Source organism: Vipera ursinii, assembly GCF_947247035.1.
Source record: "Vipera ursinii genome assembly, chromosome: 1".
Taxonomy (NCBI): Eukaryota; Metazoa; Chordata; class Lepidosauria; order Squamata; family Viperidae; genus Vipera; species Vipera ursinii.
Window position 1 is genome coordinate 254,394,119 of NC_139512.1, and position 24,714 is coordinate 254,418,832.

The 24,714-nt window shown below is 43.3% G+C and overlaps 1 protein-coding gene across 6 annotated transcripts in view; it reads right to left on the bottom strand.

Moving 5' to 3' along the window:
* TRAF3IP2 (TRAF3 interacting protein 2) overlaps positions 1–24,714 on the bottom strand; it is a 50,614-nt gene that overhangs the window by 6,277 nt on the left and 19,623 nt on the right. For 5 of the 6 annotated variants that reach the window (XM_083374561.1, XM_083374560.1, XM_083374559.1 and 2 more), the window contains 2 exons: positions 11,699–11,773; positions 6,161–7,573 (listed from right to left, as the gene is read on the bottom strand). In XM_083374561.1, coding sequence (XP_083230687.1) covers positions 7,415–7,573; positions 11,699–11,773 — 234 coding nt within the window. In that variant the 3' untranslated portion in view covers positions 6,161–7,414. Of the gene's footprint in view, positions 1–6,160; positions 7,574–11,698; positions 11,774–24,714 lie in introns of those variants that run through there. The other variant, XR_014493869.1, reaches the window with a different exon arrangement.

Here is a 24,714-nt window from a genome sequence, read left to right on the forward strand (position 1 = left end):
AAGTCTATAGTGCAAATACACAATCTTACGTACCTTACTGAAACTCGGAACTAGGAGGGGTTGAGCCTAGAATGCCTTGGATATGAGTAGGTACTCAAAGAGCTGCAGTACTCAGTTAATGATGGCAACCCACCCAGGACTATGGTCGCATGACATCTTGCTTTACGACTGCGTCAGTTAGCAATAGAAATTCTGTTCCCATTGTGGTCATTAGTCAAGGACTGCCTATACCAGGGGTCTTCAAACTTGGCCCTTTTATGACTGGTGGACGTTAATTCCCAGAATTCCTCAGCCAGCGTGCCTGGCTGAGGAATTCTGGGAGTTGAAGTCCACCAGTCATAAAAGGGCCAAGTCTGAAGAACACTGGCCTATATGTATGTTGTTGCAGCGGTTTGTAGCTAAGATTTGTACCAGCTCAGTTTGATGCAAAAGCATTTCTTATATAGTACAAATGCGAGCTTATATTTACATTAGGTACATTTTAAGCAGGAAGTTAAAGAGTGGTCATATGGTTCTGGTGACCAATAGCACTGCAGTTGCAGCTTTGGGGTGGGGTAGGGTGACTTAGTCAGCCCTCCTGGGTAAAACATGGTGGGAAACATAACTAGAGGAGTTAAATCTATTTTATTGTAAGGCCACATTAAAATCTTGCAAGTGTGAAGGTCCAACCTTCCCACTGCCATTTTTAAACTGATCAATGAGGGTGGGTCCTTTCTAAGTTTCTCTCTGACTATTGAATGACTGTGAATTCCTCTCGTCTGATTTTCCATTACTGGCATGCACATATGTGCATAAACACACGCGCTCACACAAAACACACCGTGTGTGGTGTGTGTGTCTGTGTCTCTGTGTGTGTGTCACTACTTAGTCAGCCCTCCTGGGTAAAACATGGTGGGAAACATAACTAGAGGAGTTAAATCTATTTTATTGTAAGGCCACATTAAAATCTTGCAAGTGTGAAGGTCCAACCTTCCCACTGCCATTTTTAAACTGATCAATGAGGGTGGGTCCTTTCTAAGTTTCTCTCTGACTATTGAATGACTGTGAATTCCTCTCGTCTGATTTTCCATTACTGGCATGCACATATGTGCATAAACACACGCGCTCACACAAAACACACCGTGTGTGGTGTGTGTGTCTGTGTCTCTGTGTGTGTGTCACTACTTGATTGTTGTTGCTGTTTATAAAAATAAAAAATAGCATCCCTTAGCAACATTCCCCAAATGAATCTGGTAACACCATGGTATTGAAAACCACAATTATCATAAAAGCCCCTTGTAAGGAAAAAATGGATAGATTGAAGCCATGTGGTAAACATTTATATCCTCCCCATAACAAATTTCTCCAAGCAGCTTACCGTAAATAAGAGCATAATAAAGTAAAACCATATAAAGAAGAATGTCATAAATGCAGTGGTATAATTTGAGATGTGTCATGCAACACTGTTGCAATTTGACCTGGGGATGAACATAGCAGAATTCTAGAGAACATAGTGTGACTTGCATGGAGGATTCTTGGCCATGTTAATTTTTATGAAATGATGTTCTAGTCACAGCTGTGTTGAAGCGTTATTTTTAATGTAAGGATCAAACAGCTGTGATTGTGACACAGTGGAAAACAGTTCAAGCTGAAATGTGAATCGTCATGGTACAATTATGGCAAAGGGAAAAGAGCAACATATGAAACTAGAAAGCTGATCTTGGTTAAACACAATCCTATATGTATTGTTTACTTGAATTTAAATTTAAATAACTTTAATTAATCTATTTAAATTAGGAACATAACATATTTGTTTTACTGAGTCCAAACCATTGGTATAATTCCTACTTACTTGATAGCTGTATTGATATAACACCTATGGTAGACTTAACCATGGGGTTTCCAGGGGAAAAAAAAGGGTGACTGAAGATAGCTCAGCAAAAAGCAGAGCTGACAACCACAGCAGAATTAAGAGTCAGTGAATACACCTACTCTTTGTAATTCCTCTCCAGACAAAGAAAGAACTTTGAGATCACCCTCAAAGTGCTCCAGACAGGGTGATTAAAACTTTGATCTTACAAATAGATTTAAGGGTCCAAATAGATTTGAAATAAAATTTTGGAATTAATTATGAAGAATCCTACCCATGAGAAAATGCTTTTGCTTTGAATTTTTTTTAAAAAAGCGTGGTGAGACAAGATTTTAAAAATTGGAGATTAGAGGGAACTTGAGTTAAATTAAAAATTTATAATTAAAGGAGAAGGACATTAAAACTTAAAATTACAGAATGAAGCAAAACATTTTAACATTGGACATATTGAAGAATATTTTTGAACTTTGAATCCAGAAGTTAATTTTAATAGTGTTTGCTTGTACAGATAGACTTGTGTTTAAAAGATGTTATGGAAGATGAACAAGTTCTCCCTGACAAGTTAGAGACTGATGAGAAAGTGGGTGCAAGAATGATACGAAAAAGGTGTTATACTGAACAAAGAAATCAGCTGATATTTACAAATAGCAACCCAAGAAAATGACTTGGATAATGTTCCTATATTGGATTTACAAAGACTCTTGTTAAAGTTTTTGAAGAATTTTGTGAGATGGGGCAAAAATTAAGTAATAAGTTCCATTACATTAAGATCAAGATTGTTAGAAGTAAAAGCAAGTAATATAAAGTTGGTGGTTTTGATCAAGGTTAAAGTAAATACATTATCTCTAATAACTCTTAATGGACTTTTGCTGAAATCAGGAGTAAAATGATGGTTCTATGGATTTGTTTATAGATAAGAAATGGGATATGGAAAGAAGAGATCTATTTGTTATAGTTTAATAAAAGGTGATAAGTTACTGAAAGTGTTTATACTTGTGATGGAGAAGTAACTTGTTTAGATTTGTTTTTCTTCACTATATTCATATTTTTTTCTTTTCTATTACCTATTCTCTTTCTTTTCTGCACCTTTTCCTTTTTCCTTTTTAGTTTATATTAGTTTTTATTGTTGTAATTATAATCTTTAATAAAATTACTATCAGAAATAAATTTAAAGAGATAAACCTAATCACTGAATATTCAATTAGCCAAATTTTCTGTGTTCACATAGCTTATTGAACTATAAACAAATAGCATGGACTGAGTTCATAGACTAAAATGTGGGTGATTAATTTGTGGCTCAATGTATCACGTTTCAGCTAGCTAGTGAAAACTTTTCTTTGGTTTCAAAAAGAAGCCTTTTTAGGGAAGCTAGGGTTGAACTAGGAGCCTGATTGCTGTTTTTCTATAGATGCTAGCTGGTAGTTAACTGAACTACGATTTATTAACTATTAGTTTGCCAATCTGATAATATACTGCAGACATGTCAAACACAAGGCCCAGGGGCCGGATCCGGCCCGCGAAGTGGTTTCATGCGGCCCGCGAAGCCATCCTGGAAACAGCGAGGGAACGGCCCCCACTGCCTTGGCCCTGGCCCAGAGACCCTCCTTCTGCCAGAGACCCTCAGATCTGTCCCACTCCTGCCCAGGCCCCCATAGGCACCTTTGATGTGAACGATGTAGAGCTGGCCACGCCCACCCAGTAGGCCATACACACTCTAGCCACGCCCACCCAGTAGGCCACACCCACCCGGCCCCCTGAGGGCAACCGCAATGCTGATGCGGCCCTCAATGAAATTGAGTTTGACACCCCTGATATACTGAATGATAAACTACACTGGCTGAGGTCGGACAGTATTGGATCCAAACTAGCAATAATTGCTAGTTTAACTTGTTATATAAACCCAGCTTCTCTGTCCCAAGCATGTGCTTTATTACTGAGGGTTAAGATCCACAATTTTCACATAGCCTTGGAAACAACAAAAGGCACTGAATTATTAGTTTTAATTTATTGTGAAGTGTTTTTGAATAAATGCCAGTTAAAAAAAATGAATGGTGATGCACAAAGATGCTGCTGAATGCTTTGTGCAGTTTTTAGATCTACAAGGTCTGATCTACAGGAATCCAAGCATCACTAGAATAGTAGCTGATAGGTTCGAACTGTTACTGCAAGGAGTATCTTGGAGATTCTTAATCACCCAAGTTCATGGTTGTCCCAAAGGTGCTTATCAAAGGCAATTGGACTTTCTTGGTTTTTTCCCTTCAAAGGTTTCACTTCTTATCCAAGAAGCTTCTTCAGTTGTAGCTGAATAGTGAGGAATGGAAGGATTTACAGTATATTCCTTCTAAGGATGCTAAGGAAGACTGCTAAGGAATATAAATAATTCCATTCCCCACCATTCAGTCAGAACTGAAGTAGCTTTTTGGATGAGAAGTAAAATGTTTACAAGGAAAAAAACCAAGAAAGTCCAGTTGCCTTTAATAAGCACCTTTGCATTACTGCAAGGAGTTTTAATAATGGCCACAAAGCGCTTTGGAATCAGAGAAAAGATCTGTTAAACACAGGCACACTGTGGGGACACTTGCCTGATTGTCCTTTTCAGGAATAGGGAACTCTGAAAAACATACATGCTATCATTACCGTATCTGTATATCCAGCCTTAAATATTGTGGAATTACTCCTCTCACTTCCTTAGAAATCATACCTTTAACTCTAAGAACTCAAGATATTCTGTTGCAATTTGGACCTTGTAAATAACATCAGAACAGTTGGATGAAAAGCACTAGCCTTTGTCATGCTTTCAAGAACAATCATTCAACATAATGACCAGAATCTATATAGCTTCTTTTGCAAATCTGTCCACTGCATTTATTTCAGCCTGCAAAAGGTTACACTTATATCTGAAAGTAAACAAAATTGTGGGGTTTTTTTTGTGATAAGGGGACTATAAGTGGTTATTTTCCGCTTGTTGCTATACAGCTTTGCTTCTTTTAAAACCCAGGTATTCAGCTAAGCTTCATTAATGTGGACATGTGATAAATTATAGTAATTATCTTTCTCCTTCAACAATCTGCTTCTTTTTTGTTGCACAGCTACGAATTATTTCTCCCTTTGAACTTTGCTGTAGTTAGAATTAGCAGTCATTCTGATTTCTGCTCTGCTAACACAAGATAAGAGACACTGGGTTTTTAACAAGAGCCCTTTTAAATTAAGTAGCTTTTTGGACTAAGCACCTTTGTTTATCTCGTTTCACATGTAGTAATAGGTCTTGGCTTTCTCATTTAAATTGTGTTAAGCAAAGCCTAAAGATGGAATAACCAGTTTGTTTTTCTTTTTAACTAGTACATGCTTTTCTCCTGGGCTGTTATTTTAGGAATACAGTTTTTCCGCAGAACCACAAAGGAAGGAGATTGCCTACATTAATCCTTTTCCCCACCACCATCTCCCCCGCCATGTGCTCTGATCTCAACCCTGCTACTGACTTCATTGTTAAGAGTGAAAAGTATCTATTTTGAGCCTACACTATGAGAAATGAGCAATTACTGGTACAGTATCTCAGCGGTTCTGAGATGAATACTGTAAAGTATAAGTATCTTTCCAAAAGTTTATCATCCTCTCCATCTTAAGGTGAACTGTAAGGGTTCAGAGATGTGAATGGTGTGAGGGTCCTTCCTTGATGCACAATTATGGGCATTTCTGCAGTGTAGTATTTGCACCAGTTTTTCTACTTTCCAGTTCCTAAAGAACACTGCAGGACTTACAATAATTGTGAAAATAATGAAAACAGTGGTAAATGAGAGAAAAGACCTGGATGTGGTGAATGTTCCCAACACTAAGGGAATAGACCTCCCAGAAGCTCATTATAAATGTCGTACACTTCAAGAAATGTAGCTGGCTGGGATTTCATATATAATGCAGTAAGGTGATCAATAAATCAGATTTTGGACACAATATTTGCAAGAACAGATCTAGAGCTAACTCACTCTGCTGCAAAGATACAGTTATGTATGTAAAAGATATGTGGTAATACCTTTTATACAGGCATGACTACAGTTAACTTTAAATGTAAGGAAACATCAGGCAGAAAGATGTTAGATCTCATCTTAGCTGGTGTATAACCTTTCTGAAAGCAGCAAGACACCCATTTCATTTTATTTTCAACGGAATTGGCTTTGCAGAATTCCTGATAGCCTTTCTTAAGTCGCTGGTAATTTATGTCTAACTGACAAATTATTGGCTTGTCCTCATACCAAACACAGTACTGCTCCCACTCTGTATGCAGTAGCTTTATTTTTATTTATTTATTTTTTTAAAAAAGAAGCACTCGTTGTTATATTCTACTTATAGTTATGATATCCACATTCAGTATTTTTATAGATATGTATAATCCTATGACCTGATGTCATTATATTCTGAGTATTTCTCAGATTGGTTCCTTCTACTTGATGGAAGCTATAGTCTTAACATATCAGGAAGATACCGGGTTAGGGAAAAGTAAAAGAAATCTCAAGCAATTAGAGAGGCTTAGTCCAAGATAATGGTACTTTTGAGTGAGGAGATAGAAATAACAGAGTGTTCTGACTGAGTGACAAGAGGACAGTAGGCACCATTAGATCTGTGGGCCATTTGGAAGATCTCTTGTTGCTGAATGACTAGGAGATCCTAGCAGATAGCGATAATACACTACTCTTTTGGCTGATGGATACCATAATTCTTCCAAAAGGCTACTGAAGTTTCTTGCCTACCTCTTCCTCTGAGCAACAGCTTGAATCAAACCTCTTGCCGTTCTCCATGTCACCTTAGCAGATATTCCCTAGCATATTTATAGTTTGCCATTATTGATAAAGAGATGTTAAACCATTATTATAACCAATAGCATCTGTTATTAGGGAGACCCTATGATAGGTATTCATTTTGAGAACAGCCATATGGGAAATGTAATACATAGCTTTGCTCTAAGACAGAGCAAGAGAAAGAATATTCTTAATTATGTTGTGGATCATCTGCAAACTATGTTTAAAAAGATAAGTGCCTAACTAAATAGCATGCTTGAAGATCATGATTATGCTTACCAACAATAAAAATATTAAAACTCTCATGTTTTTCTTACCATGAAAATGGCAGTCCATATGAAAAGTAATTCCTTTATCATGTACACGAAGCAGCTTTGCGATATTATTTTACAATATATGTTCATCTGCCTGACAACAAAAGGTGCTGTGAGCCAACAGGAGTATCCCCCCCCTTTTTTTTTGGCATATTCAGCCTCATTCTAGTGTTGGCTTTGTCGCAGACTTGGAATGTTGCTCAAGACAGAAGAAAAGCAACCCTCATGAAATACATTTTTCCATTTGCAGTTTGTTGAAATGTAGCGATGTGCCTGATCAGCATCAGAAAGAAACATTCAGAAGGGAAGAAAACACATTAGCTTGCTGTACTCCAAGACAATTCTATTTGTGGTGGGAAGGGGAGAGTCCGTTCATCATGCCGTTCATCACCCAGAAGAGTAGCCAGGAAAATCCTGGCCATCAGCCAAGAGAATCTTACAACATTTTGTCCATGTGTGCTTCAGATGTGTGGTCCTAATGGAACAACCTGGAGTGTGGGCAGAGGTCCTATTGGAGGTGCAATATACTCTTCTTCTCTCAGCAACCGCAACAGAATGTTCTTTTTATTCCGAGGCCAATGGTAGATGTGAGTATTCTGAAGCCAGATAGGTACATGTTCCTGTGAAGAAAGAAAAGGTCAAAAAAGAGAGGGAAGGGTATGGGTAGGAAAAAAGACAGAAAGAAGCCATATATAATCCCACCTGATTCTTTATGGCAGCCTTTGAGACATACTCACCATTAGAGTTACAGACTCCACATTTGAAGTGAATTCCCCAGCCTTCCTCATGTTTCTTTGCCAACAAACTAAGCAATTAGTTTTAAGCTTTGGGTTTCTTTTCTGAACAATTTCAGTAATTCCTTGTGAAATCACTTCTAGGAAGCATTTTTCCAGCATGTTTATTGCTTTTTACATCATTCAGCTGTAATGTCCTATAAGTACATCTGCATTCCATAGTTACAATGTTTGAGGTACAGTAGAGCTATGTAGCACCCTTATAGCTCTGATAGCAAAGCTTCAGGAGGATCTTGATTAACTTATTTTAGATTATGTTAGCAAGTTTTCCCATGGTGATTAAGGAAAATTGAGAAAGAGATAGTAGTTCCTACATTTCCTTGTATGTGATATTACAAGGGGAGCAGGAGGGCTTATTTTGATATTTTTCTAGTGTTTGTACAGTTTCATACATATAGTAGTCTGTTTGAATATGATTATGAGTAGGATCACACCTCATGCTAAGTTATAACCAAACAAACCAGGATTCATGTTGTAAAAAAGGAGAAGTCACAAAGGAAGAATACAGCATCTGGAATTGTAGAGATGTCAGGAACATTAACATTTGGAATGAATTGAACTTGGCAAAGAATCTTAAGACCACCACCCCTTCTCAAAAAAAGCTTCTAAAAATGTTCAAAGTAAAAGAGAAAATAATCAGTATATCAGCTTTTCAGGAAGGTAACAAAATGTTAGCAGGTAACAAAGAAAAGGCAAAACTAGTCAACTCCCATTTTGGCCATTTTATTTAACCAGTATGTAGGTATGTGTTTCACTGAGCTGGTTCAAGGAGCAGGATTGAAGTGTTTGACCGATAAAATACAACTTTTTAATATTTTGAGTCAATTCAAATTTCCAGGGTCAGATCAATATCAACCTAGGGCACGGGTCGGCAACCCGCGGCTCCAGAGCCGCATGCGGCTCTTTAAGCCATCTCCTGCAGCTCCCAGTCCTCCTCTGCCATGTGCAGTTCCGAAAAAAAAAGTGGGACTAAAAAAGTTCAATCAATTCAAACTGCTAACAAAAAAAACCCTAGTGAAGTTTGAATTGATTGGTTGAACTTCTTTGGTTTGTGGGACTGCCCACAAACCTCTTTGTTTCTTCAGACTGCACATGGCGGCAGCGGAGGAAGAGACGGGAGGACTGGAAAGCTGAGTGGGCCTTTTTTCTACCTGCTGCGCGGGTGGGGGCAGCCAGTCTCAGGGTGTCCCAGGCCTGCCTCTTCTCTGCCTGGCAGGTCTCTCCTTGCCCTGCTCCACCACTGCCTCTGCTAGCCCGGAGAGGATACGCCGGGGGCCTCAGAAGCTTCCCCTTTCGGCCCCCGCCTTTTGGCTGTCCCGCAGGTGGCGGATCTTCCAAGAGATTTCCCCGCGGTGCATGCCAGGCCTGCTGACCTTGGCAACAAGTCCAAGCCATTGGCGCACCTCCCCTGTCGCCTTTTGTGCAGGGACCCGGAGGCATCCCCACCCCCGTATGGGGATCTGCAAGCCTCTGCCACCCCCTTCTCCGCTGCCTGGCCCAAATGAAGAACAGCCAGAGGCAGCAGCTCCGCAAGCCTCTGCCTCTCCCTTGTCTTCGCTGCCTGGCCCGAACGAAGAAAAGCTGAAGGCAACAGCTCTGCAAGCCTCCACCGCTCCTCTTCATTCGGGCCAGGCAGCGAAGAGAAGGGGGAGGCAGAGGCTTGCGGAGCTGCTGCCTTCGGCTTTTCTTCTTTCAGGCCAGGCAGCGGAAAGAAGGTGCTCTTCCCTGCCTGGCAGGTCTCCCATTGCCCTCCAGAGTCTTGGCAAGTGCGCTAGGCTGCTGTAACAGCAGCTGCCACTGCTGCTTTCCTGTTGCTTCCACCCGGCAGGTAGGCGGTGCTGCTCCTGCCACCAAAGTTGCCAAAGACGGCGAGCATGGCGGCTACTACGCCGGGCCTGGAGCACCTCCACTGTCTCAGCGAGTGCGCTAGGCTGCTGGAACAGCAGCCGCCGCTTTCCTGTTGCTTTCCTGTTGCTTCCACCCGGCAGGTAGGCGATGCTGCTCCTGCCGTCAAAGTCACCAAAGATGGCGAGCGCAGCGGCCCCACGCTGAACCTGGAGCACCTCCAGCATCTCTCAGTGAGCACACTAGGCCTCCCGAACAACAGCCACTGCTGCCGGAGCAATTGCCCGGCCCGCTGCTGCCATGGGGGCCGGCACGGGAATTTGTTTCTGCGGGGGAGGCAGAGGCTGGCAGAGATGCGGCAGACCTTCAGCCTCTCGCCGCCGCCTCCACTGCTACTGTCGGTTTCCACTATGGCCGAACCCAGGCAGCCTCCTCCACCCCCAGCAGTGGCATCCGGGGGGTTCTCCAGTTTCATCGGAACTAAGCAGCAAGTGGAAAAGTTAGCAGTAGCAGCACTACCAGGAGCAGTTTCAGTCATCACCTTCATTGCCAAGCGTCCCCATGGAAGTCAATGGAGGCGCCGTGGCTGGCCTTTCGAGTGAATGAGAGCGAGAGAGAAGCCTTTTCGAGCAAAGTGGGAGAGGGAAGCTTTTTTGAGCAAAGTGTGAGTGAGAGAGCAAGAGAAAAGCTTTTGCAAACGAAATGTAAGTGAATGAGAGCGAGAGAGAAGCTTTTCCAAGCAAAGACGAGTGAATGAGAGCAGAGGGGGCAGGGTGTTTGCATGTCTCGCCTTAGGCTCCACTCTTCAGTTAAGCTCCGTTCTGCACATGTGCGCACGCACACGCGCACACATTTTTTCTGGCTCTCAGTTTTCCCTTTTGTGAGGGAACCAGTTCCGAGTGGCTCTTTCACCGTTTCAGGTTGCCGACCTCTGCCCTAGGGCCTTTATGAAATCTTGAGAAATTTGAGATGATGAATCAAGTGTCAAATGAAATGAGAATGAAACATGTTTGAAAATAGGACTGAAATTACAGAAGTCAACTTGGATTTGTCAACTAAGATACATCACTAGAAGTATAGTTTCAAAATCACTGGAACTGCTTACTTCATTAAGCATTGGTCAGACCCCCCAGTTATGGGCATCATACTTAAAGAAGAATCCAGATTAACTAGAAGGGATTCAGAAAAGACCAATGAGGTAACCCAGGAAACTACAAATGTAATCTGAACAAGAGACATTAACAGACTTCAAGAAGATTAAAGTGGTGGGAGGATAAGGTAGAACTTGAAGTACCACTTGAAATATCCAAATATCACAAAGAAGAAGGCCAAGACCTATTCATTACTGTCACAGACAGCAGGACAAGTAATAATTTAAATTATTATAAGAATGCAAGAGTAGTTCAATAGAAGAATACCATAGGGTTGGTGGTCTCTGGGTCATTGGATGTGATAGATAGCCACATGACACTAATGCTTTAATTTGGATTATTTCCAGTTTTGTAGTTCTACAAAATGATATGCTGGCCTACACAGTATGAGAACCTAGTTGGTGTGTCAGAATCTGCATATTCTGCAGAACAGATTTTGGGTAGGATTGAGAGGAGACGTATAGATATATAGAATAGGTTATATCCATTAGAAATCATGGAAATTATAAACCTTGAGTTTAGTTCATTCTCTATCACATAAAATAATAAGACAAAACAAAATTTATTTTAGCCAAATGGTGTTCTTCAAGATGGACAAGAAAGATTTAAGCAGGTAAAAATGGACAATTGAAGCAATGTAGTTATTGTTGGGTTATGCCTGTCCCACTTTATCTCTAGATAAAACAGAAAATTAAGGTACTAAGAAAAATAAAATCCTTTTTTTATTTCAGGAAATTGGTGCTAACTCTTAGACACTTCAAAATAAAAAAATGTTTTGTTCATTAATAAGTTTGATATAAATTATATTTCTGTCTTAAGAATATTGTGAAACATTTCTCTAAATCCAAAAAGGGGTTTACTTAACATTCCCAAATATTTTTTAAAAAATGTTATATATCTAATTTAAATTTTCAACAAACACCGAAATGGAATTATTCTGCCATTGTCATATTACCTTTTTTGCATTGGGAAAGAGGACAGGAATGAATCTAAAGTTCATGCTTCCTTGCTGTATAAATTCAATTTGCATCTGAAAAAATACAAAAGAATTAAAATTTGTCAATGTTAATTTCCAGATGTATATATTCTGATTTCTAATGTTTTATGTACAAATGGCCTTCAGCTATAAACAGATCCGTGTCCCTACAGTAGCACACTGGCACAGGCAGATAGACTTATGTGTGTTTTTCTTGGATTATGAACTGCACAGAAATCACAACGATGAAAGTAGATTGTGATCCAGTGTTAGACACAACATGTAAGTGCCCTGGTCTGAGCAACACTATTTTCCATTCTAGACTTTTGGAAGTAGGGGGAGCCTGGGTGTACCAATAAAACAGAATATTTGTAGCTCAAGGTTGAAAGGAAGGATCCTTGGTGTTCTCTGAGCTTGATTGTCTTCTTGCAGACACTTCCTTACCCAAACTAGGCAATATCATCAGTGCAAGAAAACAACCAAGCTCAGAGAACACCAAGGAGGCTAAGTGTTAATTACCCCTTATCACTGAGCAACAGATAAGCATGTACAAGATACACATGCTGTTCTGTGAGGCCTGTTGCTGTGTATTTTTTTGTTGGAAGGCCCTTGTCTTGTTTTTATACAGTACACCTGTTGAATGTTACTGTAGATTATGCAACAAAGATGCATTTGTGCTTTCAAAAGAAATAAAATATGTACACTCTATACGTTTTACCATGAACTTTTCTTGTTAGGTAAAGGTAAAGGTTCCCCCGCACATGCGTGCTAGTCGTTTCTGACTCTAGGGGCCGGTGCTCATCTCCGTTTCAAAGCCGAAGAGCCAGCGCTTGTCCGAGGACGTCTCTGTGGTCATGTGGCCGGCATGACTAGATGCCAAAGGCGCACGGAATGCTGTTACCTTCCCACCGTAGTGGTCCCTATTTTTCTACTTGCATTTTTACGTGCTTTCGAACTGCTACGTTGGCAGAAGCTGGGACAAGTAACAGGCGCTCACTCTGTTATGCGGTACTCGGGATTTGACCCGCCAAACTGCCGACCTTCTGATCGACAAGCTCAGCGTCCTGATGGACAATTGAAAGCAGAATTGTATTTCGTTTCTGGAAGCTTTTCAACTATATCACAGGGCTTATTATCCACTTAGGCTTGAATTTCCTTAAGTATGAGACTAGTACTGAAAATATCAGTTGGGGTTTAATTTGCATATTGTAATAATCTTGAGTTAGAGATTGGGAACAGATAGACATTGGAACAGCCAGACAACTCCAGCTTTATCTCTGGCTGTCATATATGCCAGCCATAACTTAGTACCAGTCTGATTTAGAATAGAATAGAGCTGGAAGGGACCTTGGAGGTCTTCTATGGTAGTACAGCCCCCTGCCCAAGCAGGAGAAACTATGCCATCTCAGACAAGTGACTGTCTAGCCCACAGGTCTGCAACCCACAGCTCCGGAGCCGCATGCGGCTCTTTCAGACGTCTCCTGCGGCTCCCAGTCCTCTGCCATGTGCAGTCCAAAAAAAAAAAAGTTCAACCAATCAATTCAAATATGCAGGGTAGGTGCATATCTTGCCTTGGCTCCACTGTTCAATCAAACCCTGTTCTGGGCATGCGCGCATGTATGCACATGCGCACACATTTTTTGCAGCTCCCAGTTTTTCCTTTTGTGAGGGATCCGGTTCCGAGTGGCTCTTTCACTGTTTCAGGTTGCTGACCCCTGGTCTAGCCTCTTATTAAAAATCTCCAGTGATGGAGGACCTACGATTTCTGGAGGCAAGCTGTTCCACTGGTTAATTGTCCTCACTGTCAGGAATTTTCTCCTTAATTCCAGGTTGCTTCTCTCTTTGATCAGTTTCCAACCATTGTTTCTTGTCCTGCCCTCTGATGCTTTGGTGAATAACATGACCCCTTCTTCTTGATGGCAGACCCTCAAATACTGGAATACTGCTATCGTGTCTCCCTTATTTCTTCTTTTCTTTAGACTTGAGCTAGGGCTTGTCTCTTTTATGACTCATGGACTTCAACTCTCAGAATTCCTGAGCCAGCATGGCTCAGCTTGGAAACCTCTCCCTTTCCTCTCAACATGGCTGGCTCAGGAATTCTGGGAGTTAAAGTTCACGAGTCATAAAAGAGCCAAGGTTGCTTACCCCTGGACTAGCCAAACCCAAGTCCTGCAGTTGTTCTTCATATATTTTAGTCTTCAGACCTTTGATCATCTTAATTGCTCTTCTCTGAATTTTTTCCAAACTCAACATCTTTTTTGTGATATGGTGACCCAAACTGGCTGCAGTATTAAAGGTGTGGTTTTATAAAGCGGTACTAATACTTCATGGGATCTTGATTCTTTGCCTCTGTTTATACAACCCAGGATTGTATTAGCTTTTTTGGTTGCTGCTGCACACTGCTGGCTCATAGTCAAGTGACCGTCCACTAGGACTCCAAGGTCCCTCTCACAGTTACTGTTTTTGAGTGACGTCTCGCCCAATCTGTACTTGTACCTTTGATTTTTCCTGCCTAAATGTAAAACTTTGCTTTTCTCCACACTCAAACTCATTTTGTTGGATAGGGCCCATTGTTCAAGTTTGTCAAGATCTTTTTGGATCCTGAGTTTGTCTTCTGGGGTGTTGGCTACTCCTGCCAGTTTGGTGTCATCTGCAAATTTGATAAGTTCCCCTTCAATTCCCTCCTCTAAATCATTTATGAAAATATTGAAGAATACTGGGCGTAAGACGGAACCTTGTGGTACCCCACTGCTTACTTCTCCCCATGTGGATGTAGTGCCATTGAGGATTACTCGTACGGTTTGCCAGCCAGCTACAGATCCATCTGGTGGTGATGTTGTCTATTCCAGAGGTCTCCAAACTTTTTGATTTGGCGGCTTGGAAAGGGAGGCAGGCACTGCTACATGCGTGCATGCAAATGGGCCGTGCACGTGCATGTACAAAAATGAGCCCTGTGCACGCGAACACAAATGGGCTGCATGTGTGCACATGCGCACATGCAGATGGCCGCACACGAGCACATACGCACATGCAAACGGGGTTGCGCAGGCGTGAGTGCTGCAAATGGAGCGGTGCTAGCGCTGGCGGGACGCCATGGGCGGCACTATGGGTGGGGATGTAATTTGTCATATCCTGGTGATTTATATTCATCAAGGTCGGATAGGTGTTCTCTTACCATTTTTTGCTTATTTTAATTTTTGTTTCCAGTTTGTCTTTTGCAGTGGGTTTTTTTGGTATGTTGGGCTATAGTTTCTTTTTTATTTTTTTATTTTTATTGAAAAGTTTTACAATACATTTTTTAAAAGACATAACCCCTCCCAACCCCCTCCCTTCTCCCCAAACCTCCCCAACTCTTCCCTCCCCTCCCCCTCCCCCCCTCCCCGACTTCCCAGAGCTAAATACAGGGTATAAAAATACAAACAATCATAGTCTACCATATGCAAACAACAAGAAAATATTAAGTTCTATCGCACTTTAACTCTTATTAAAATAACTACAAGTAATTTATATATCACACCAATACTTATTCAAATGCTAGGTGAAACTTTTTAGTCCCATATTTATTCTGGATGTAATCAATCCATCTTCTCCACTCCACAATATATCTGTTCTGAACCAGCCTGCTACCGGCCTTGCAATAAGGCAAACCCCTGTTCAAACAGTAGAGACTGGAGAGCGTCTGAGGCTGAAAAGCGTCTGCCAAGATTTATTACTCAAACAACAGAACAAGAAACAAAAACACTGGAACTTGAATCCTCAAACGGAAGGGTTGCTTTCAGCAACCAGCCCTTCCCCAAACACTCCTTTTATTTAGAGTTCAGGGCGTGGTCTCCCTGTGCCTCCTCCCGAGGAGTCCCACAGCCTTTCTCTGCTTGGTCCTGCTCGACTGCCTCCTGCGTCGGGCGTCCTTGAACAGGGCCAGCTGTGGGTCATCATCCTCCGCACTATCGGGCTCACGCAGCTGAGAAGAGGGCCCCGGCTGGGGGCTCTGCGAAGCCTCCAAGCCGTCATCAGCCAGTTCGTCTTCCACACCCTCCTCCTCCCCCTCATCTGAGTCATCCGAGACATCTGAGCCGGCTGCCGGACCCACAGGCTGGCCCTGAGTCACAACAATATCTCTGTTGCGACTGGTCTTTCAAGTACGCTGAGATCTTTGCCATTTCCGCCAAATTGGAAACTTTTAAAGTCCATTCTTCTATAGTTGGCAGTTCTTCCTTCTTCCAATATTGCGCTACTAAAAGTCTCGCTGCCGTAATTAAATTCAACATCAACTTAGTGTCCACAACAGTAGTATCTGTAATAATGCCCAGTAAAAACAATTGCGGACAAAACTTTATCCTTTTCTTGAATATTTTTTGCATATTCCACCAAATTTTAATCCAAAAAGCTTTAACCTTTTTACAGGTCCACCATATATAGTTTCTTTTTGTGTGAAGACTGTTGCAAAGTATCAGTTAAGCACCTCTGCTTTCTCCCTGTTGCCTGTTATTTCCTTGCCATCTTTTCTCTTTAGTGGACCTACAGTTTCCTTGACTTTCTTCATGCTCACATGCAGCCCTATGTTTTTTTATTATCCTTGATTTCTGTTGCAAGTCTTTGTTCATTTCGAGCCTTTGCTTTCCTGACTTCAACTTTGCTTGTTCTGGCTCTCTGCTGATAATTGGCCTTAGTTATGTGCCCCTCTTTCCATTTTTTGTATTTGTCTTTTTTTGTGTTTCAGTTTGTCAGAGAGATCTTTGTGCAGCCATGTTGGTTTCTTCTTGAGTTTCTGGTTTTTCTTTTTCAGTGGTATTGTGCTGGTCTGGGCTTTTATGATCTCATTTTTCAGAGTTTCCCATGCTTCTTGGGTTGTTTTCCCCTTTAGGACTTTCATCCATGGGATCTTTCCTAGGCTGTCTCTGAGTTTGTTAAAGTCAGCTCTTTTGAAGTTTAAGACACTGATTGGATTGTTTTCTATTGCTAGTGTTTGCATTATATTAAATTCCAGTATGATGTGGTCACTTTCACCCAAGGTTCTGGCAACTTCAACTCCCTCTATCACTTCTTCTCTATTAGTAAGAATTAAGTCCAGTATAGCTTTACGTCTAGTTCCCTCCTCCACCTTTTGGATGACAAAGTTGTTGGCTAGGTTGGTTAGGAATCTGTTTGATCTCCTGCTTGCTGTAATTTGTCTCCCAGTTGATATCTGGACAGTTGAAGTCTTCCATTACTACTATAGTATGCTTTCTACCTACATTTGTTAACTGGTTGGCAAAGAGTTCATCTATTTCTTCTGATTGGTTGGGTGACCTGTAATATATACCTATGGCAAAGTCACTTTTTTTCTCTTTTATATTGACCCATATACCGGTACATTCTGGAGAGATTTTATCTTTCATCATGTGCATTTCTGTAGATATGTAGTGTTCTCTTACATATAGTGCAACTCCCCCTCCTCTTTTTGTAGACCTGTTTCTTTTGAACAATTTATATCCATCCATCAATCCGTCCCACCAGATTTCTGTAATGCCAACTACATCATACCTTCCCTTGTGTACTATTGCTTCTAGTACGCCCTGTTTGTTCCCAAGCTTTGAGCATTTGTATATAAGCATTTAAGACATTTATGTCCGTGGATATGTTTCCTGCATCTCCTGATTGTTGTTTGAGTTTTTCTTTTTTCTCATCACTGCCTACCTCATTGTTTGATTTGTTTTTTGGGGATTTATGATTAGTTTGGGGTTCTAGAGAATACTGATGAGAGCACTACTTGTGCTCCTAGCTTCTTAACTTTATTGCCTAGTTGTTTGTAATCTCTTACTATTGTACTCAGGTTCTTAGTTGTGTCATTTGTCCCAATGTGGAGGAGGAGGAAAGGGTAGTAATCGGTAGGCCTAAAAATTTAGGTTCTCAGCCACATCTTCGATTTTTGATCCAGGGAGACAACATACCTCCCTAGATTGTACGTCCGGGTCTGCAGATGGATGAATCTGTTCCTTTGAGGATAGAATTTCCTATTACCAACACACGCCTTCCTTTGGGGGGGGGGCTGCAGTCTAGGGTGCTTTTCTGTTTATCTCAGGTGTGTTTGTTGATGTGAATTTTTTAGGGATATTAGAAGTGACTTTCAGGGATATTTGAAGTTGTTTCTTTGCTAGGTGTCTGCATATTTTGTTTGAGGGGGAGGTTGTGGATCTGCGTGTTTTGATCTAAGGGGGAAAAATCAATGGCTCAGTTTTAATGGGGCTGCTTCTGGTTGGGTTGGATTGGGAAGAAAGGGTTTGCTAGTTGTATGCTGCTTCTTTCTCTGAGTATTGTGTTTCCTTCTTTGTGTGACATACCTCCATTTGTCTTCCTCCAAGGGTTTATCAGTAGGGTCAAATTCTCTGGGCGTTATTTGTTCATTATTTGGTTCGGTTTGGGTATAGCTTTCTTTCATAGATTGGGGTTTGGCTAGAGTTGCCTCTTAAGTGCCTTACCTTTTCCTCTAAAAATTCACATAGTTTACATCTAATGCATGTATAATTTGGGTGTTCTTTGGGCATAAGCACATATATGGAACATGTATTGCATACCACTATAGTATCAGTTGCCTGTTCCATGAGTTTGTTGTTTGAAAATCCCTCTTTTTGGTTGGTGAATGTGCTTTGCTGTTAGCCTTGTTCCTTCCTTCTCTGTTCTAGGTAATTGTGCCTGTTTTCTTACTATCCTTTTATCTGCCTGTTTGTGCTCGTTTTTCTACTTTGTTATTTATTTAACCTTCTTACTATTGTGTTAATTTTATTTATGCTTTTCTTCCCTCTATTTTTTTTAAAAAAGTTGTTGAGCTCCAATTCCTTTTTGTTCTTTACTGGGTGTCTTCCCTCCCTTCCTATTGGGACCTCAGACTTAATTGTTGCCTTCGCTTCTGTTGCTCGCTACTCTGGCCTGCCCCTTGTTGTTTTCTCTGCCGGCTCCCTTCTGTCTTTGGTGTTCATCTCTGCTCTGGTGAGGCCTCCGTTCAGCTTTCTGGTCGGCTCAGTTGCTCTGTCTGGTCTGCTCCTCTCAGCCGGCCACTCAGTTTGAGAGGCTTGAAGCCTCTCTGCGGCTGCTGCTGCGTTTCTCCCCCTCCCTCAGGTTTTGCTGCCTCCAATACCTCACAGCAGAGGGATTGCTGTAGAGGCCTTTTGTCTTCCACCGGATCAGGCTAGCAGGAGGCGGGGGAGGGGGCTGCTGATCTTGCTGGGGTGGGAATGCCAATCCAGTCCTCTACCTGAGGCAAGTCTCCCCTGGGGACGGCTGCAGGGCTGGAAGGAGGCAGGGAGAGGGCTGTGCAAATCGGGCTGTCTCTGCTTTGCTAGGCCCTGGGTTGGGCTGTCTGGCTGCCCCCTTGAGCTGGGCTGCCTTGATTGGGGTGTGGGCCTAGGCCAGACATACGTATGGGGACTATTTTGCCATTGGCGGCAATGGGGTGGGTGTGGCTTCCGGATGATGCGTCCGGCCTGCGGGCTGGCAGTTTGACACCCCTGGCCTAGGCAACTACTGAATCAATAATATGACCCACCGGTTTTTGTTTCTAACGGCTTCCCCCCTTGTCTGCTGTTCAGATGCTGGTTCAGTGCTCTCAGTTGCCTTTTTTCCCAAGCGTTGGGCTGCTTAGCTATGCTCCGGAGCTGGCTCTCTCATTCTCTGTTGCCAGCTGCCTCCATGTGCATTGCACTTGTAATGTATTGGGCTTTGTCTTGTTAAGGGAACACCACGTGGGTTAATTGCTGGAAGGTTGCTCAAGCTGGGAAGCTGGCTAACGGCTCCCAGCTCCTCAGACAACCTGTCTCCAGCGCCACTATTGGTTGCCTCTAGGGTGGCAATAGGTCACTTTAAACCTATTGGCCGCCGCCTAGAGGCCAGGGTATTGGTTGCTGCATTTGCAGCCCTGTTTCTCAGTTCAGAGCCTGCAAGCAATAAACAATTATCTTTGTTGAACTCGCCTCGTCTCGTCATTGAAGCAATGAACCCAGTACATAACATTGACGATGAGGATGGGATCCTGCTCCTCCAACTGAGCTGAAGAGTCACTAGGGGAGAGGCAGCGCATACCTGGCGGGAAAAGCAATTCCCCCCCTACGGTCAGCTAGCATAGCCACACTAATGGCCACACGCCCAGACGACCAGTCCCTGGGCAACGGAGGAGCAGGACAAGAAGACACCGAGCACCAGCCGTGAAGACCAGCAGAAATGGCCAAGGTCGGAAAGCTGGAAGAATTCAACATAACTCAGCCAGAAGGATGGTCCTCATACTTGTCCAGGGTCGAGAACTACCTTCGAGTGAACCAGGTTGCCGAGGATGGACTGAAGGCCGCCATGCTCCTCTGTGAGTGCGGCCCAGCAACGTTCGATATAGCGGAGAACCTGTTCGCGCCAACGCCATTGGAGTCCGTATCATTCGTGGACTTGAAGAAGCTCGGAGTCCACTTCCAGCTCAAGCTGTCGGTAATCACTTGGCGCTATGCATTCAAGCAAAGAGTCCAGCAACCAGGTGAAACTGCGTCTGAGTTCATCGCGGCTTTGAGGCAGGCCACACGCCTGTGCCAGTTCTCTGATGTCAAGGAGAGGCTACGAGACCGGCTTGTCTGCAGTCTCCGCAACCGAGAGCTACAGCAGAAGCTCTTCGCCAGAGACTCTGTCGTTCCCAGACACACTGAAGGAAGTCATGGCGGACGAAGCCGCCGGCAGGGCTGTACAAGCCATGCAGCCTGCCAAAACTGCACAACGTGAAGAAGCCGTCCACCACGAGGACGCCAAACACACAGAAGACCCCGAAGACGACACAGAAGTCGACAAACTACACAGACACCACGACCAGCAGCATCACAGTGACAAGCAACATGAGGCCACTTACAAGGCAAATCCCTTCCTTAGATGCCCAGGTTGTGGCAGCCGCCACCAATGCTTGGACTGTAGGTTCTGGACAGCCACATGCAGGCCTGCAGAACGACGGGCCACATCGTGTCCATCTGCAGAGGTCGCCAGAGGAACCGGCCATCGAATTGCCAGTTGGAAGATCCGACCAGGAGAGGTACTGGGGCCCCAGGACAGTATAGTGTGGGGGTTTGCTCCAGCCGCAGAAGCATTTGCCGTACTGGGGCTCGCTGCCCAATTGAGCAAAAGTATAGACTTCAGGTGGAGCTGCAAGGGGTCCCCTGCAAGATGGAGCTGGACATGGGCTCCGCCATTTCTATTATTTCCCTTGAAACATTTAATTTCGTTTGTAGTCGCAATAAGAGATGGGCCAAGCTGAGGCCATCTGATATTGTACTAACTGATTTTCAGAATGCCAGAGTCACAGTCAAGGGTGAGGCCACACTAGCCATTAAATTTAAGGGGTTTTCGGGGCACCTGGAGGTTGTCATAGTAAGGGGTCGCGAATGAGCCTGATCGGGCTTGACTGGTTTGATGCACTAGGCATCCAAGTAACTGGGATCAACCGGACAGAAGTCGAGAGTCTAGCGACAGTATGTGAGGAATTTGCAGATGTGTTTGATTCAGCTCTGCTGACATACACGAGACCGCCAATAGCATTTAAACTAGATCCAAATGTAATGCCAGTCAGGATTAAATCTTGTAGGGTTCCATTTGCTCTTAAACACAAGATAGACACTGAACTAGATAAACTTGTTGAACAAGGCGTACTGCAGCCAGTAGATGGGGGTGAGTGGGAGACGCCAGTCGTAACACCACTTAAAGCCAACGGGGAGGTCAGAATATGTGCAGATTACAAATGCACAATTAACCGTGCACTGAAACAGCACGCATACCCAGTACCAGTAGTAAGCCATATCCTGGCATCGTTACAGGGTGGCACCATTTTTGCAAAATTAGATTTGGCTCAGGCCTACCAGCAGCTCCCTGTTGTTGAGGCCACAGCCATGGCACAAACTATTGTAACCCACAGGGGGGCATGTAAAGTAAAGCGCTGCAATTTGGGGTCAGTGTAGCCCCCGGCATTTTTCAGGGCATCATGGAACGTACACTCAAGGGCATTCCGGGAGTTTGTCCCTATTTTGATGACGTGCTCATCACCAGTGAATCCACTGAGGTGCTAGGAAGGAGGCTTAGAGCCATCTTGAAGCTTAAAAAGAATAAGTGCAGTATCGGAGTCCCCTCCACTGAGTTCTTGGGGTTTCGCATTGATGCTCATGGCATCCACCCTGCTGAGTCTAAAGTAAAAGCCATTCAAATGGCACCCAGCCCTAAAACAGAAGAAGAGCTGCAGGCATTCCTAGGCCTCCTAAATTTTTACCACGCGTTCCTTCCTAACAAGGCCACAGTGGCAGAGCCGCTACACCAGCTCTTGGATAAAAATGCTACATGGAAGTGGACTAGTGTTCACGAAAAGAGTTTCCAGGAATTGAAGGCCCTTCTATCCGTTAGTTCCACTATCACTCATTTCAAGGAGTCAAAACCAGTTTGCTTAGCGTGTGATGCATCCCCATATGGGGTGGGTGCAGTCCTAAGTCACTTAGAGAGAGATGGAACTCAAGTTCCAATTGCTTTTTATTCAAGGACACTGTCCTCCGCTGAGCGTAATTATGCTCAAATCGACAAAAAGGCACTGGCCATAGTTGCTGGAGTTAAAAAATTCCACGACTACTTATACGGCAGGGACTTCATGGTCTTCAAAGACCATAAACCACTATTATGGTTATTCACTACAGACAGACAGCACATTTTATCACCTAGAATGCTTAGATGGTCCATTTTTTTATCGGCTTATACTTTTAAGATGATTCACAAACCCGGCAAGGATATGGGCCATGCAGATGGCCTGAGCAGGCTTCCACTGCCTCAAATTGAACCAGATCTGGCCCCAGCGGCCTGCGTTTTGTCCATTCAGGACTTGCCGGAGTTTCCCCTCCATGCAGGGGACATAGCTGCAGAAACGGCAGTGGACAAGACACTAAGTAGAGTGCTATCTTGGGTACACACAATGTGGCTGGATAAAAGCCCAGGTCCTGAGTTTCAGAGCTATTTTTCAAGGAGACATGAGCTCTCAGCTCACAAGGGTTGTATTCTTTGGGAGAACAGGGTCATAGTTCCTACCTCACTAAGAGACAGCATTTTGCAATCACTGCATGAAGGCCATCCGGGTACTGTTCGCATGAAAGCTTTGGCTAGAAGCTATTTATGGTGGCCAGGATTAGATAAAGCCATTGAGGCCCAGGTGCATGGGCATCACACATGCCAGCAATCAAGGCCTGAAATGCCGCACGCTCCAGTTCACAGGTGGGAGGAGACTCCCAATCTCTGGTCTAGGATTCACATAGACTTCGCTGGGCCCTTTCAGGGACAGCTCTTTCTTATAGTGGTCGACAGCCACTTGAAATGGCTAGAAGCTATACCAATCACAAACATGACTACTGGTAGGACCATCCAGGTGCTTAGGAAACTCTTTGCCACGCATGGACTGCCAGACGTTGTAGTGTCCGATAACTGGGCCCAATTTACTGTGGCAGAATTACAGGCGTTCCTTAGAACAAACCTCATTAGGCATGCAACATCGGCTCCATTTCACCCATCTACTAATGGTCAAGCCGAACGTATGATTCTCACCACAAAAGAGTCATTGAGGCGTATAGTGACTGGGGACTGCCACCACAGGCTGGCTGACTTTTTGCTTTGCCAACATTCCACGCCATGCACGGCTACAGGGAAAAGCCCAGCAGAGCTGCACTGGGGGAGGCGACTAATCACAAAACTGGACAGGTTGCACCCAGACTGGGTGGCAGCAGAGGCCTCTTGCCCTAAACCCCCAAGGGGGCTGCAAGTGGGTGATGGGGTGTGGGCCAGGAACTATGAGCATGGGAACTTGTGGGTGCCAGGGAAAATCACCAAAACGTCAGGCCCTCTCTCATACGAAGTGGGCCTAGAGGGCGGGCAAGTTGTCTGTTGCCGTATCGATCAGCTTAGAAATGGGCTGCTTGAGCGTTTTCCAGAATGGCCACAAAGGCAACCATTTTTGGTTGGCTCAGCAGGTGAATAATACATCTCTGGTCACATTCTCATCTTCCCCTGCAATAAACCATGTCCTTCTAAACTTCATCTTACAGAAGCTTTTCAGAACTCTATAAAGTATTGCGTGCAGATCGTGTGAAACCCAAAGGAAAAATTCCACGGATTATATCCCCAAATGGCTAAATGTAGGTGCTTTGTCAGAATTTTGTGGAAAGGTGACTCCTCAGGCCAGATTGCATCCAACTCAAGGGAGCATAAAAGACCTGTAATCTGAGATCGTGCTGCACTGTTTCCCTCTTAATTTGTACAGTGACTAGGAGCCAGTGTGTGAGTCCATTTGTTAACTACCCATCTTCAGAGTTCAGCTATAGGGTCAAGAGGTCAGGGTTCCACACTCTATAAAATTACTGTCTGCCATACGCACTAGCTTTTAGATTTATCAGTTCCTAAAGAAAAATACCCCTTCATGGATTACTGCCTTGAATCAAGGAAAGCTGGATGTGGTCGAACAAGAGATGACAAGACTGAACATCGACATCTTAGGAATCAGTGAACTAAAATGGACAGGAATGGGTGAATTTAATTCAGATGACCATCAGGTATACTACTGCAGGCAAGAATCCCTCAGAAGAAATGGAGTAGCCTTCATAGTGAATAAAAAAGTAGGAAAAGCAATACTGGGGTACAATCCCCAAAATGACAGAATGATCTCAGTTCGAATCCAAGGCAAGCTATTCAATATCACAGTAGCCCAAGTCTATGCCCTAACCACAGGTGCTGAAGAGGATGAAAGTGACCGGTTCTATGTAGCCCTATAGCAGCTTATAGAACTAACACCAAAAAATGATGTCCTTATCATCATGTGGGATTGGAATGCTAAAGTAGGAAGCCAAAAGATAACCGGAATAACAGGCAATTTTGGCCTTGGAGTACAAAATGAAGCAGGGCACAGGTTGACAGAATTTTGTCAAGAGAATACAATGGTCATAGCAAACACTCTTTTTCAACAACCCAAGAGACAGCTA